Source organism: Cetorhinus maximus, chromosome 17 (genome assembly GCF_964194155.1).
Source record: "Cetorhinus maximus chromosome 17, sCetMax3.hap1.1, whole genome shotgun sequence".
NCBI lineage: Eukaryota > Metazoa > Chordata > Chondrichthyes > Lamniformes > Cetorhinidae > Cetorhinus > Cetorhinus maximus.
The window spans coordinates 17,320,157-17,334,692 of NC_135895.1; the positions used below are offsets into that span (position 1 = coordinate 17,320,157).

The window sequence follows — 14,536 nt, forward strand, 5'->3', positions numbered from 1 at the left end:
CTCAAGATGGATATGCTGTACAACAGCTGTGTGAAAATGCAAGGTGTACCAGAAATACCACCAGCCCTCCCTTAGCCTCACACTCCCTAAGTAGTCTAAGTTCATACACACCCTATCCCCTGAACAAATTCCTTGGGAGACAATTGTAAGAAACTAACTCAGTGTAGGTAACACATGAGGAACACTTGTATTGGTGCTTCAAACTACCTAAGAACAACAAGCAAGAACAACAACAATAATAATAATTAATAATAAAAATGCAAGATTTGAGGAATTAATTTTCTGCACGTACTATCCTTCACTTATACTCACTCCTGTTCAAAGTCTTGTATCATGTACTCCTTACTGAAATGGTTGCCAGCTTTCATATAAAATTTATAGTCTAAAACATTTCTAAAGTATTTTATAAGTGAGACGTACAATGTAATTTTCATTGTTAATTTGTTTGCAGGACCTACTCTGTCAAGTGCTATGGTAAATGCAGGCCTCACTACATTCCAGAAGATAGAAGATGTAAATGCAAGAGAATTAGAGCTGGTATTCATTCTTCCATCAATTCTTTATACCTACTAATAGATCTCCCGTGACATTTCTCATGGAGTGTCCTGTGCATCTCTTATCTTTGTCTCTCTGTCTCCTCTATTTGTGACTACTCTGTCTCTCGGGTATTGATTTGTTATTGTAAGTTTCATGCATCATTTTTGTGGGATGTGGCAGTACTGGCAAGGCCACATTTATTATGCATTCCTAGTTGTCCTGAGATCATATATGTTGAACTGGCTTGTGTTGACTGGAGGCATGCATAGAGCAGAATAGGTAGAGGTGCTAATTCCCTTTTCCCGAAAGATGTTAGAGAACCAGCTGAGTCCTTTAAGTCCAACAGCTTCCCTTGTTATTTTTTCCGTTTCCAGTACAGGCCCACAAATTACTAATTACCTGAATTCAGTTTTTTAGTATGGGATTAGAATACATGGCCTCTGAATTAGGAATTTCTCAACTCTCAGCGGGTTGTTAGTGTTTGGAATTCTCTTCCCCAGTGAACAATGGAGACTGGATCATTGAATATATTCAAGGCTGGGTTAGACAGATTTTTGATTGACAAGGGAGTCAAGGGTTATGGAGGGCAGGCAGGAAAGTGGAGTTATGGCCACAATCAAATCAGGCATAATCTTGCTGAAAAATGTGACATGCTATCAAAGCTTTTCATCTTGCACTCATCAGGACAGCTACGCAAGATACATTATATGTGGCTTCTAGCATGCGTGACTATGTGGCTAGAAGCCACATATATTCACACACAGGGCCCAGTCCTTTGCAGAGAGAGGAGCATGCACACACATTATGCTTTTTCCAACTAAACAAAAGCTTGGGGGACAGCCATTCACTGGTTCATTCCCCATGGCAATGCCTTGACCAATCAGAGTCGACTGGCCTGGTTTGAATTGTGGGAGTTAACTGTTCTCTGCAGCAATCTCCATGGCAACATCTCTACCAGTCAGAGCCCACTTACCAACCAATCCGCACTCTCTTATTACGCAGTATAAATTATTGTTCCCTTTACTGTTAGTTTATCTTGCACAGCTGTCCTGATGAGTGCAAGATGAAAAGCTTCGATAGTGTGCCTCTTTTTTCAGTAATACTCAAGTTCTATACTAACAAACGACTAGCCATGATCTTATTGAATGGCGGAGCAGGCTCGAAGGGCTGAATGGCCTACTTCTCCTATTTCTTATGTTCTTACAATTGCCACATTCTTATACAACAGCTTCCTCGTCAACCTAAACGTAAGGTTTAACAAATGTCTAATTTTGCATTGTAAGTTTTTAAAAACATTTGAATTCTGTAAATTCCAATGCATGTTTGTATTATTACAACGCAGAAATTAAGATTATATTTGGTAGACAAGGTGTACCGCCCTCACACCCGCCCCTACAGGCCTCCAGATAACAAACAAACAAGAAGTGTGATAAAAATTGGATTTAAAAGCATTTTTAAAATTTTTTCTTCAGTCAACATATTTATTTATGTATTAAAAAATATTGTATAAAGTGAATATTTCAGGGGTAGTTTTACACATTTTTGCTCCTGTTGTGGACCTGCACACACCAGGAGTGTATAATTTTGTTCACCAGCATATTTACTGTTGAAATCACCCCTTTTTCTTTCATATAGTACCAGTGAAGCAATAACAAATGCATATGTCATGGAAATGATAGATGTTAATATTTAACTGTATTGATCTGCTTAGTATATGTTGTAGAAATATTAGTAAGATTTTACACATTGATTCAGTTTACGTTGACATACATTGATTATAATGCAATAAAAGTCATTATTATTTTTGTAGATTGTGAACAGACAACCCCCTTTTGGAAGCCAGATAAGAGAATCTGTTATTCATCTCCCGAAATATGAGCTCAGTGTTGAACAGGTGATCTCACCTTTGTAATTATTAGTGGTATAGGATTTCTTTTGCAGTTATTTGGATGACCAGTGATATTTGCAAGAAAGGAGTGATTGCTTAATATTTTTGTATTTTGTAAAAATCAAAATTATTTACCATTTAAATTATATTAGGGAAGACCTAGATCATTTACTATTTACAGTGAAATCATGTATTCTTTATGTGTTTACAATGTGTTGCAAATTGCAGAAAATCTACCCCCATTGAGGTTTCTTTAGCTGTGCTTGATTATAATAAAGCATAGAATGAATCCTTACTTCATTCATTTGGAATATTTTTCTTTTGAAGCTTGCAAGATACCATGCTTCAGCGGCAGAAATCATTGTGACAATTACTTTAACAAATTATGAGCAACTACAGAAAAAGAGAACAGCACCTGACAATCACCACACTTCCCTAATCATAGGAGATGCAGACAATCAAGTTGTTTACAAACAAAAAATCACGCAAGTATATAAATTTATTAAGGTGCATAGTGCAGCATCATCTGGACACATGCAAATGGAAATAGTGAATTTTTCAAGACTTATTTTACATGTTTAAAATCTCAACCTTGTGTCTGCATTCAATCAACATAAGGCATTAAAACCACCTATTGTCGGCCAAAAACCACTCATAAACATTCTGATATATATGCAATACTCCCATCAGTTCCCATCCAAGCAACCTGTCTAGATTCCACATTGAATGTGTATCAGGCCCATTTTCTGCATGAATTTATTAACCCATTGCGTGGTGACATTAGCAACAAGGATTTAAAATTATTAATCTAATACAGACAAAATTCCATTTTTGGAATGGCTGGCAACTCAGTACAGTAGAGTACTTTCTCCAGAGCCTTAGGATGCCATGAGTGGTTTATTGGACAGCAGCACACTGCAGTGGGAGTGAATAATGCCACAAGAGAACTGTTAGTGTCGAAATTGTGGGAAAAGTCATTACTGTTATCCAGATAGCCTCAGAAAATGGCTTTGAACCTGCTCACAGGTACTGAAAAGATAAGTCAAAATATTTTGATTACTATCTGCTTTTATGTTGACACTATTATTGTTTCTCTACTGTTGGGTGATGATTACTGGACTGGTTTTGGTCTGTACACGAGTCTCATATTTATCTTCTTAGCTGGGCTACTTATTGAGGGATCTTCTTGAGGCATCAGGGGTCTCACCTGCAGTCTGAAGAGCCAGCGGTGTGACCTGTGCTGCTTTTCGGGAAGGCCTGCTGAACCACAAGCCAATCAGGCTGTGGCAAGGGAACCAGCGGGCCTTTCCCTGGAATCAAGACCCCGGCATCGGAAGTCTCGCCTACCAAGAGCCAATCAGTGGCCAACAGCTCTTGTGCTCAGCAGTACCAGAGGGGAGGCTATGGCTGCTGCAGGAAAAACACCTACTGGAGTCCCAGGATCACAGAGCAACCCAGGCCAGTTAAGTAATGTGGGGATGGGGGTCGCAGAGAGAGAGAGGGATGTAAGGGGTTGGGCAGGAAGGTCAAGGGGACTGGTTCTCAGCAGCACCACACCCCCGACCTCCCACTCCCCAAAGTTGTGTCCCTTGATCAGGCATTCAGTGCCTTTGAATGAGGGACAACCCCCTCCCCTCCCCCCACCACCAGATGTGACAAGCTGGTCACAAAGTTTTTCATGCATGTTGACAGGGCCGCCACCACTGGGTTAATACCTGGGTTAATTCCAGTGGCAGGATAAGGCCCTTAAATGGCCATTAATTGGCTACTTAAGGTCTTCAATTGGCAGCAGGGCAAGAAGGTTGACCATGGGCCTTCCCACATTGGTGGGAAGGCGGCAGGGTTCCAATATGCCACCATCCAACCTAGCTACATGTCCTTCCCACCTCCAAGCTCACCACCAGCGAGAGGACACATTCCGCCTATATATATGGTGCTGGAAGAGCTTAAAATGGGGAAGGGAAAAAATGTTAAATTACTTTTAAGAATGAAACCAAAATTATTTTGTTTCCGTGGAGGCCCACTCTAGAATCCATTCTGCTGCATTGGCTAATATCAGCTAAATCACAAACACCTGCAGCGGTGTATTGATCCAACACCAGCCAAACCAAAACTGCACCACAATTTCCTGAGCTGGCAATGTCATTTAGTTTTCAGGGCAGGCTGCTAAAAGAACCGCCGTCAAGCAATAGCCCATTCTGCCAGTACTGCAATGCAACCTGAAGAGCTGGGAATGTTGTTAAAGGGGCAGAAGCATCCCAAGTATCTTAACTGATGTGCTAATGAAGGCCTTGTAGAAGATTGGGGTTTTTGCAGATAAATTCTAGTGGCAGAGTAGAATGCAGGTTCCCAGCAGGCGCTCTCTTTTTGAGCAATTACCGCTACTACACGGGGCCCTACCACCACATTCCTGGGGGGGGGGGGTCCAAGCCTCACTCATACCCATTTGTATGCAGCAGGTAGGGAAGGAGCAGCCTGTGCAGTTCCAGGGGCGGGATAAGAGAAATATCAGTTAGCCGTTGAGGTGGCAGTAGGCTAATATCGCTTCATTATTTGCTGCTGCCTCACCAAATTTCAAATGGCATCATGGAGGAGAATCTAAAGCTCAGAAATAAAACAAATAATCTTCCTGTTCTATATGCCTAAGTACCACCCTGAGTGGTCCCTTACTAAGTAAGCCACAAGGGTGCTAATCCTGATCTTTTTTTAAATTAGTGATTCAGCTCTGCTGAAATCAGGAAACTGGACAAAGAAAATTGTAGTTAAAAGAGCCTCTAAAGGTGAAGAACTAAGTGTTAATCTTATCAGTTCTGAATATGGTAAGTCGGATTTATGTTGTAATAGTGTAGTTTTTAATTAATCTATATTTCAAGAAGGGCAATTTCAGCAACTCAGGACACCAGACCCTTTAAGAGAATTTTCAACTGCTGTGATCTTTCCTTCATCAGTTAAAAAAGAGCTCTTTTTTAAAAAATACAATACCCACCATTATGAATCATTATTTGGAGCAGAACTCTGGCATTGTATGTCACTACCTAGAGTAATTCATTTTCTCCAACTATTCTTCAGATCAATTATTCCTTTGTTTTGTTGTTTCAAATTACTGCCAGAGCATGGTTCCTTGCACAGGTTTTTTTATGCATTCTTGTCGACCGGAGAAGTTTGCAGTCTCTATTTCTAGAAGCCATCCATTAGTAGCAAAGTAAATTCAGGATATAAAACAAAAAGAACTTTCAACCTCATGACATCCCAAAACAGTTATACTTTAAGTATGTTTGAAGTGTTGTAATTACTGTTGTAATTCAGGAAATGCACATCAAGCTCCTAAGAACAGCAATGTGATAATGACCAGACAACTTTCTTTTGTGATGTTGATTGGGGATATATATTGGCAAGGTCATTAGGGATAACTTTTTTTTTAAGAGTCAATGACATTGCTGTCGGTCTGGAGTCACCTGTAGGCAGATTTCCCTAAAGGGAATTAGTGGAACCAGATGGTTTTTTTTTACAACAATCAGCAATAGTTTCATGGTCATCATCAGAACTTTGAATTCCAGATTTTTATTGGATTATCTGTCGTGGTGGGATTTGAACCCAGAGCATTACCGGGGTCCCCAGAGCATTACCCTGGGTCTCTGGAATACTAGTCAGTGAAGCAGTACCAGGGGATCTTTTATGTCCACCTGAGAGGGCATACTGGGCCTCAGTTTAAAGTCTCATTTAAAATTACACGTGATAATAAGAAACTGCTGAAGGCACTGAATACTGAAAAGGCTATAGACCCCGATGATATCCCAGCTGTAGTTCTGAAGACTTGTGCTCCAGAACTAGCCACTTGCCTAGACAAGCTGTTCTAGTACAGCTTCAACACTGGCATCTACTTGACAATGTGGAAAATTGACCAGTTATATCGTGTCTATAAAAAGCATGACAAACCACATCCAATTACTGCCCCATCAGTCTATTTTCAATCATCAGCAAAGTGAGGAAAGATGGTGTTGATAGCACTATCATGTGGCACTTACTGTTTACCTATGCTTAGTTTGGGATCTGCCAAGGCTACTTGGCTCAAGATCCTATTACAGTCGAATCTGGTGCTGAATGCCCAGTCTGCTGCCATGAGGCTGCTTCCAGGCTGATAGTCTAGTACCCAATGCCTCAGAAGGCCAAGAGGCTCCATTTGGCATCTGACAATCAATCTTAATGGCATTTTAAGGAACTTTAATCAGCTGACCACCGCTTGTGAGGCATGGATAGTCCTGCAAACCAATGACCCCCTCCACCACCCCGCCTCTAAGAAAATGGCACGGTTGTTGGATGGTGCCATGCTGCACGTTGGCATAATGTTCCACACTCACTCACCTCTGTGCTCGCCCCCACCATTGGGGGACTAAAATTATCCAGCCCTTTGAGTCATATTTTCCTTCTCCTGTTGGATGGTCTTTGGACCAGGACTTCTATCCTGTTGCAATTCCAACCCACTTTCCTGGATCAAGGATGGTTATCTGTGCAAAGTAGATTACCAGCGATACCTGCTGTGGCACAAGAGGGGAGGAGGCCATTTAATGAGAAAAAAACCCCTCAAAAACACGAGGAGTCCTTTTTTTTCAGCCTCAAGCTAAACTTGAACCATGAGAAACAAGGGCCCCAATTTTGCTGTAGTTAACAATGGCAAAACAATTGACATTTGCCGGCCTCTGAAACTGACAGCAATTTCTGGAGTTTGTCCATGCATAGTTCAATGTGGAAAACCAGAAGTTGCTGTCAGTGAGCCTGTGCTTCTCCAAAGGGTGCGTACCCTGCAAACTTCAACCAGATTGAAATCGTCAAACTGACGTAGATTAGTCACTCCCTGTAAAAATCCCTATAAAAATTACACTTTGTTGAATGAGGTGTAACTGGGTTTTTATGAAGGCATACCAAGTTCAAAATTACTGATGTAAAACCTCTCTGGCCCTGAAAACAAATTTTATATTGGTGGAACGTCAAATTACTCCATTATTTTTTTTTTAAATCCACATTTAAAAAAATAATCTCTGTAAAGTTTCTTTTTAATATTTCCGTTTCAACCCTTAATCCCAGCTGTATGTCCCAGTCTGAAGAAGAGTCATACAGACTCGAAACGTTAACTCTGTTTCTCTCCCCACTGCTGTTGTCTGACCTGCTGGGTTTTTCCAGCATTTTCTGTTTTTATTTATATGTCCCAATCATTTATTTCACTCTATGTAAAATTTAATGAAATGTGAAGGATAATCAGTGTATTTTGCTTCTTAGTTAGCAAACAAAATGGGAAGCCAAGTAGTTAAGAAGCAAAATGTTATTTCCATAAACTAAAGACATGACAGAATGGCCAAATGCCAGATAAATTCAGCCAGCTTTGGCTTTCACCAAAAAGTACTAGGGATTGTGTAAGCAAAGGTAAACAAATAAATCCTGCTATTGTTAGGGGTATGCACCAGATGTAATATGAGCGACCCATTTTCTGCTCCAGTTCTGCCAAACTGGTAGAAAAAAAGCACATGACCAGACAGGGTAAAATCTACCTGGGCTGAATCATCACCCCCAAGGCAGGAATGCAGAGTGGGAAAGTTCCCAACTCTGCAAACCCGACCCAAGAGAAAGTGCACCAGATCTATGGATTTTCATGGGGTGGTGCAGATATTCACAGGAGTCTGGCCCGCTGCCCCCGTGCAGTGCCACAGGGCTGCCAAGTGTGGAGGTGGGCTGTGTGAAAGGTCGCCGCAGCACTCTGGAACTTCATCCTAGTTGTAAAAAAGTACAATAAAACCAAAAACAACCCCCTAGCCCTCACACCCCCTCACCTCCACACCCTTTCCATACCAACTCCTGCCACCTCATGCCCCTCATCCACCTCTATGGGCCCTCATATTCTCCATGTGAACCTATGTCCCTCCAACTACCCCCATGGCCCCTCATACCTTCCATTCCAACCTTCCATGCCAACCTATGTCCCTCAACCCACCCCCAATAGTCCTTTGTAGGGCCTGTGTCAACTTAACTCATGCTAACTCATGCCCCCCCACCCACCATCCTTTGCCCTTATACTCTCCATGTCAACTAACGCAATTACCAAACAAAGTTGAAAATCCAGCCCTAGTCTGTATCTTGCAAATTTACGAGGTCAATGCGTTACTCCAGAGGAGATAGTATATGAGCCATTTCTGCCACTGTATTCAAGTTCTGTTTTTATGGTTGATGGCTCTGTGGGCAGAAGTTCCCTGAATAAAATTATTACAGGACTTGGTAGGGCTGTTTCCTCTGGCTGGAAAGTCTAGAACTAAGGATCATAGTCTCAGGATAAGGTGTCAGCCATTGAGGGTTGAGATGAGGAGAAACTTCATCACTCAGAGAGTTATGAACTAATGGGGCAGAATTTTGCCCCTGGCGTGCGGGATCGGCGGGGCGGTCGGGAAGCCGCCCGCAATTCGACAGAGCACCGCGATTTCACGCTGGCGGGCCTATGTACGGGCGGTGGGGGGGGAGGAGGACGAGCAGGCCTAGAGCAAACTTTGCGCATGCACATAAGAGAGCGCTGAATAATCTCCCTGAGGCATGGAGCTGCCTCAGGGAGATGAAGAAGATATTGAAAAAATTAATAAACAACAGAAAATGTAATAAAACATGTCCCTTCATGTGACCCTGTCACATAAGCAGGGACATGTTTTTAATTAAAAAATAAAGTTTATATTTTATTTGTATTTGCTTTTAGAAACCTCATCCCACCCGTGGATGAGGTTTTCAAAAAAATGCAAAGGCCACTTGGTCTTTTCGTCTGCCCGCCAACCATTAGGTTGAATGGGCAGTGAAAAATAAACATCAATTGATAACTTAATGGCCTTAATAGGACTTTTAATTGTCAGTGAGCGCCCTGCTGGCACTGGTGCGCGCCCGCCGACCAAACTATCGCGCAACTGCACGTTGACGTCAACATGCTCAGCCAACGTCATCGCGCGTCATTTCACGCTTGGTCGGGTCGGGCACACGCCCACCTGCCGAGCTAAAAATTCTGGCCATGGAGTTCTGTACCCCAGAGGGCTATGAATGCTCAGTTGTTGAGTATATTCAGGACTGAGATTGATAGATGTTTAACACTAAGAGAATCAAGAGATATGGGCCAGAATTTTATGGCCTCCCCACGGCGTGTCTCACCCCAGCAGATACAGCGAGCTATTTAAATCTCCATTCGGTTCGGCGGGACCGTAATATCCTGCCGGGTGGGAGGTGCCGTAAAATCCTTGCCATGGAAATAGGGTAGGAAAGCGGAGTTCAGGTAAAAGATCAGCCACAATTTTATTGAATGACAGTAGGCTTCAGGGGTCATACAGCCTACTCCTGATCCCATTTATTGTGTTGTTAAAAAGCTACGAGTAATATGGGAAACTTCCCCAGTTCTTTAGTTTAGTTCACGAGGGTTCTTATGAATATATATATACATATAATTTCAGTAAAGTAGGATTCTCTGTGCCTACTGGAATACACTTACATAAAAATCACCTCAAAAGGTCTTTGTTATTCCCACTTAAGAAAAATAGTATCAATGAGAAGTAAGAACTGCGCTATTTAAAAATCTGATTTATCTCTGTTTCTATATAATTGTGTTGTTGAATGAAAAAAAAACCTAGGGCCTGTCATTTCATCAGAACAGACTTAGCCACATTGGCACTGGAGTCCCGATTCTGGAAGTTCCGTCCCCAAACCTGGCACCCACCATTTTTGCTGGGAGGTTGGGGGTGGCGGCTGGTTGTGGCTGTACATCCATGGTTCACGGAGGCAGCTGCCTTCAAAGAGATCCAATTTTCATTCGATGGATATGCGAAACATGGGCTTTCAACATTTGACCTAAAGATCTAAAGCTGCCAGAATCATTTGGAGAAGTAGGGTACCCTTTTGGACTGGTAAGGGACCCTTTTGGATTGATCCTTTGGGAGAGGTAAGGTGCCCTTTTGGAGAGGGTAAGTGGCCTTTGGGAATGTTAAAAGTGGACGTGAATGTGTCTAAAAAGTAGATGATCGCATTGGAGCTGTCAAGCCATTTAAATCCCCAAGCTCTTTAAATTATAAAAAGATAGCCTGCTGTGACTTGTTGCATTTTCACTTAGAGCTTTCATTATAGGATTAGTGCTTCATGACTGATTCCCCAACCTATAATCACCACAGCATGGGAGGTAGGGAGGGCTTGAAAATTCACAGTTTGATTAACAGCTCTAAACCTTTGATGTGGGACCATCAATACAAATGTGTGTTTTGATAGGGGATGAAGTACTTGAATGTATTTAAATATATCGAATAGATTTTTAACCAATGAGAGTGTTTTTTTTAAGTAGTGAAGTTATCAATAGACATCTGGAACATTATTTTATCAGGAGTTGGGGGACAACCCAGCATCCACCATGAGCAGACAATATCGTGATCCCGTCTCCTACCCAGCAGTGCCTGCTAGGGCTATTTTCATCCAGCAGACACAGGAATGGCCTGGAGTCAGGCCTGCTGCCTCCTGCATCAGGCTTGAGGTGGAGGCAGAGATGGGCCAATGGTTAGGCAGCTAGGCCAACCTCCATTCACTGAGACATCAATCTAGTTCTGGAGAGCAGTATGAGATTCCCTAACCATCACCCCCTCACCCCACCATATTCCCTCACACCCCGTAGCCCCTTTCACTGCCATACCCGCCCTCAGCTACTCATACCCTCCAACCCACTCGCCTAGAATCCACTATGAACAGAACTCACGAGCCTTATAATAACATTGGGATTTTGCAATGGTGTCAGCAACATTAGGACAGCAGTGTGCACACTTTCAACCTACCCATTTATCCCCACCAATGAAAATTGTCAATGCTGGGAATACCAGATTTGGATCCCTCCCTCCATTTGTAAATCCAGCCCAACATACTTCGGACCCATGTTGAGACAGGAAAATCTGGGCCCCAGCATTTACACCGGGGATGGAATCATCCGGCCCCGTTGGCTGCGGGTGTCTGGCAGGCAAGGAGAGGGGAGACAATTTGGTGGGAGGGACAGAAATCGGTTTCACGCCAGTGTGAAATCGCAGCGGGATCATCCGATGACACGAATTGATTTGCATCCCACTAATGCGATGCAAAATAAGGACCAATTGGAATTGTTCCCCCACACCCGATTATGCCAGCAGGAAAACACGCCAGCCCAGAACACATCTGGACAAGCGAGACATGCAGAAGTCGGGACTCACCTTTAGGGCCTTGTTCAGATCGTGGACATCTAAGGAGAAGAAGATGCTGGAGCCCTACAGCTGCCAGACCCTGGAGGAACACATGCATCACATGCTGGGTGGATCCTCATGGACATGGCTCTGCCGCAAAGCTGCTCAAGAAAGATGGGAAGTCTCCATTGATGCTTCAGGTCTGCTTCGGAACATGACAGCCTTGGTCATGGGCTGCTACGGATATTCGGCGAGTGGTAGGGAGAAGAAGTCCTAGCTGTGACTTGGAGGGGAAGAAGTACAGGGTGGGGTGGTGGGCACGGAGGTGGGAGAGGAAGGTCTAGGTGTAACTGGGAGAGGAAGGTGTATGGGATGGCGGGGCAGCTGGGGGGCATAGACAAAGGCCTCTGGGAGGTGAGGTTGGGAGGGAACAAAAATGTAGTGGAGGTGAGGTTGGAGGGGAAACAAAGGTAGCGGGGAGGTGAGGGACGAAGGTGTCGGGAGGTGAGGTTGCGGGGGGGGCAACAAAGGTGTCTGGGAGGGGAGGAGGGAATACGGGAGAAGGAGGGTATTCTGGGGGAGAATGTAGCAAGTGGGGAAAATGCAGCAAGTGGGCAGGTAGATGCAAGAGAGGAGGAAAGGGTAAGGGAGGGAGATCAGAGGGGGGAAGGTGTCTGGGAGAGGAGAGAGTAAGAGGCAGGATGTCTCAGTGAATGTGCACAGGAGGGGTCTATGGAGTCAATGACTGCCTCCTGGGGAGCAAACTGAGGGTGGGCATGGTAGGAGGGAATGGTGAGTGTGAAAGGGGACAGAGGGAGGTGGGAGGGTGAGGGTGCGTCAGTATCACTAGAAGGGGTGGCAAGAGTGGTGTGTGGGGACTTGGAGGCAGACATGAACCCTGGAGTTCGGAAGGAGGTGGTCAGGGAGGTCAATGTGGATGGAGCTGGGATTCTCAGGAAGGTAGGGAATGAACACGTTCACGTGGACATCCTGGAAAGATAAGGGTTTGGGTTGGTAGGTGGCTGTGGGGTGGTGGAAGGTGGTGCCAGGGGGGCGTCAACAGTGATAGGGGAAAGGACAATGGGTGACTGGGGGAGGGGAAAGGATGGGGGAACTGACAATATACTTGACCATGACCATGTTTGTTGAAATCAAGAGTGAGCAGAGCCTCGTGTGGATGGGCACAGGTGCTGCTTGGGAGGCAGTCAGTGAGTGGGCGGAGGTCCAGCTCAGATGGACAACTGAAAGTGAACCCCAGCAGGCAGCATTGAAAATATTTGGGACAGTAAGATGAGTGTGATGGCTGAAGGCTCTATGTGCATGGGAGAGTGCTTACACGGGGCTCTGAAAGGCCCTGCCACACACACACACTTCTGCCTCTAGAATCACTCATGGTTTGGCTGCATGCAGTTGAACAGCTAGTGGGGGTGATGCAGTGGGAGGACCACAAAGCCTGTCAATGAAGCTGAAAGACAACATTACGCATTATTCAAGTAAAAGTGAATATATTTTCAGATTATAAAGTGACAAAATGTGTTCACCTATGCAACCACTTGTGATCAGAATTTCTTAACTTTTCTGGGCCTACCACTTCTTCTAGGTGCTGCCCTGACATCCATAGCAGGGGGGGAGACAGCCTGTGCAATGGTTGGCCCTGTTGCCTCTGATGACTTTGGTATGCGTCCTCTGGAGAGCTGAGGCCTTGAAAGTCCCGGCCTGCTTTGGCTGTCCTGTGGGCCAGCTGCTCCCTCTGCAGTAACAGAGGACAAGGTTGAGAGGCTCACAGGCAAAGGGGAGTTGGAAGGAGCGGACAGCCTCTGAGATTCCTGAGTGGATGACCCAGGAGTGTTCAGCTGCTGCTTCTTCTGCCTTCAGGTGCTTGAGGGTCCCGGCCTGACTCCTTGAGGGGAAGGAGCATCTGGAGAGATGTCGAGGTGCCCCGTTTCCCCCTCACGTTACCACGGCAGGAACTCATCCATGGCTACCTCAATGGAGTGCAGGTCTGCGTGTATCTCCGCATTCTGCTGGACCAGGGTCTACACAGCATCGGCCATCTTCCCATGGAGACCTCCATATCTGCACATGTGAGCGCCACTTCATCAGAGAGCAGGTGGACCCACTCCTCTGACTTGCATGCCACTGTGCTGAGGGCTTCCAACAGCTCTCCATGATGTTCCCCCGCCTTCTGCTGACTCTCCACGATGAGTTGGAAGGCCGAATCCAGAGCCTCATCATCTGACTCAGAGCTCACAGATGCTTCTTCCCCAACATTACTCCAAGTGCCAGGGAGCTCGACTGAAACTGCCTCCTCCTGCTGTGGACACGTTTCCATGAGGTGACCACCAGATTGGGAACCTGAGCCTGCTCTAGATCTAGGTCCCACCAAGGTGTGTGCCTCTGCGGTGGTGGAGAGTGTGTGTGACATGTCTTCCAGGCTTCTTATTCCCAGCTCTTCAATGGAGGAGGTGGTGTCTTGGCTGGAGGTGAGGATGTGGATGGAGCGGAGGGACTGGCTGGCTGAGGGTGTCGGTCCCTTGGCAGAGCTCCCTGTGAACCAAAGTAGAGATAATTAGTGCATGGCAGCAGAGTCAAAAGCAGGAGAGAGAGCACTCACAGTTGCGTTGAGAGAGGGATGATGTGGTGCAGGATCCTCACAAGAGTGTTCACTGACCACCTCACTGTCACCATGGGCACGGTCTACGTTCTCACCAGTCAGCATGATGGCACGCTCCTCAAAGTGAGTGAGGGGCCTAATGTGGACCACTCCATCCCAGGTCTAGGACCTCTCCCTGCTGTTGTGGGCCAGCTTCTCCTGCATGAAAACAGATGGAGAGAATGTGAGCAGGACACTTGGCACTGCGTGGAATGTTTGTGGGAGAGCAGAGCCATGGACGGGCTGAGGATCCGAGCT

At 45.0% G+C, this 14,536-nt stretch overlaps 1 protein-coding gene across 1 annotated transcript in view; it reads left to right on the forward strand.

Annotated features, from left to right (window-relative positions):
* Nucleotides 1–14,536, forward strand: part of hfm1 (helicase for meiosis 1) — a 109,686-nt gene that overhangs the window by 68,089 nt on the left and 27,061 nt on the right. Inside the window, exons 24-27 of the mRNA XM_078561898.1 lie at nucleotides 452–537; nucleotides 2,348–2,431; nucleotides 2,753–2,910; nucleotides 5,141–5,244. Of these exons, the coding sequence (XP_078418024.1) occupies nucleotides 452–537; nucleotides 2,348–2,431; nucleotides 2,753–2,910; nucleotides 5,141–5,244 (432 nt within the window). The remainder of the gene's footprint in view (nucleotides 1–451; nucleotides 538–2,347; nucleotides 2,432–2,752; nucleotides 2,911–5,140; nucleotides 5,245–14,536) is intronic.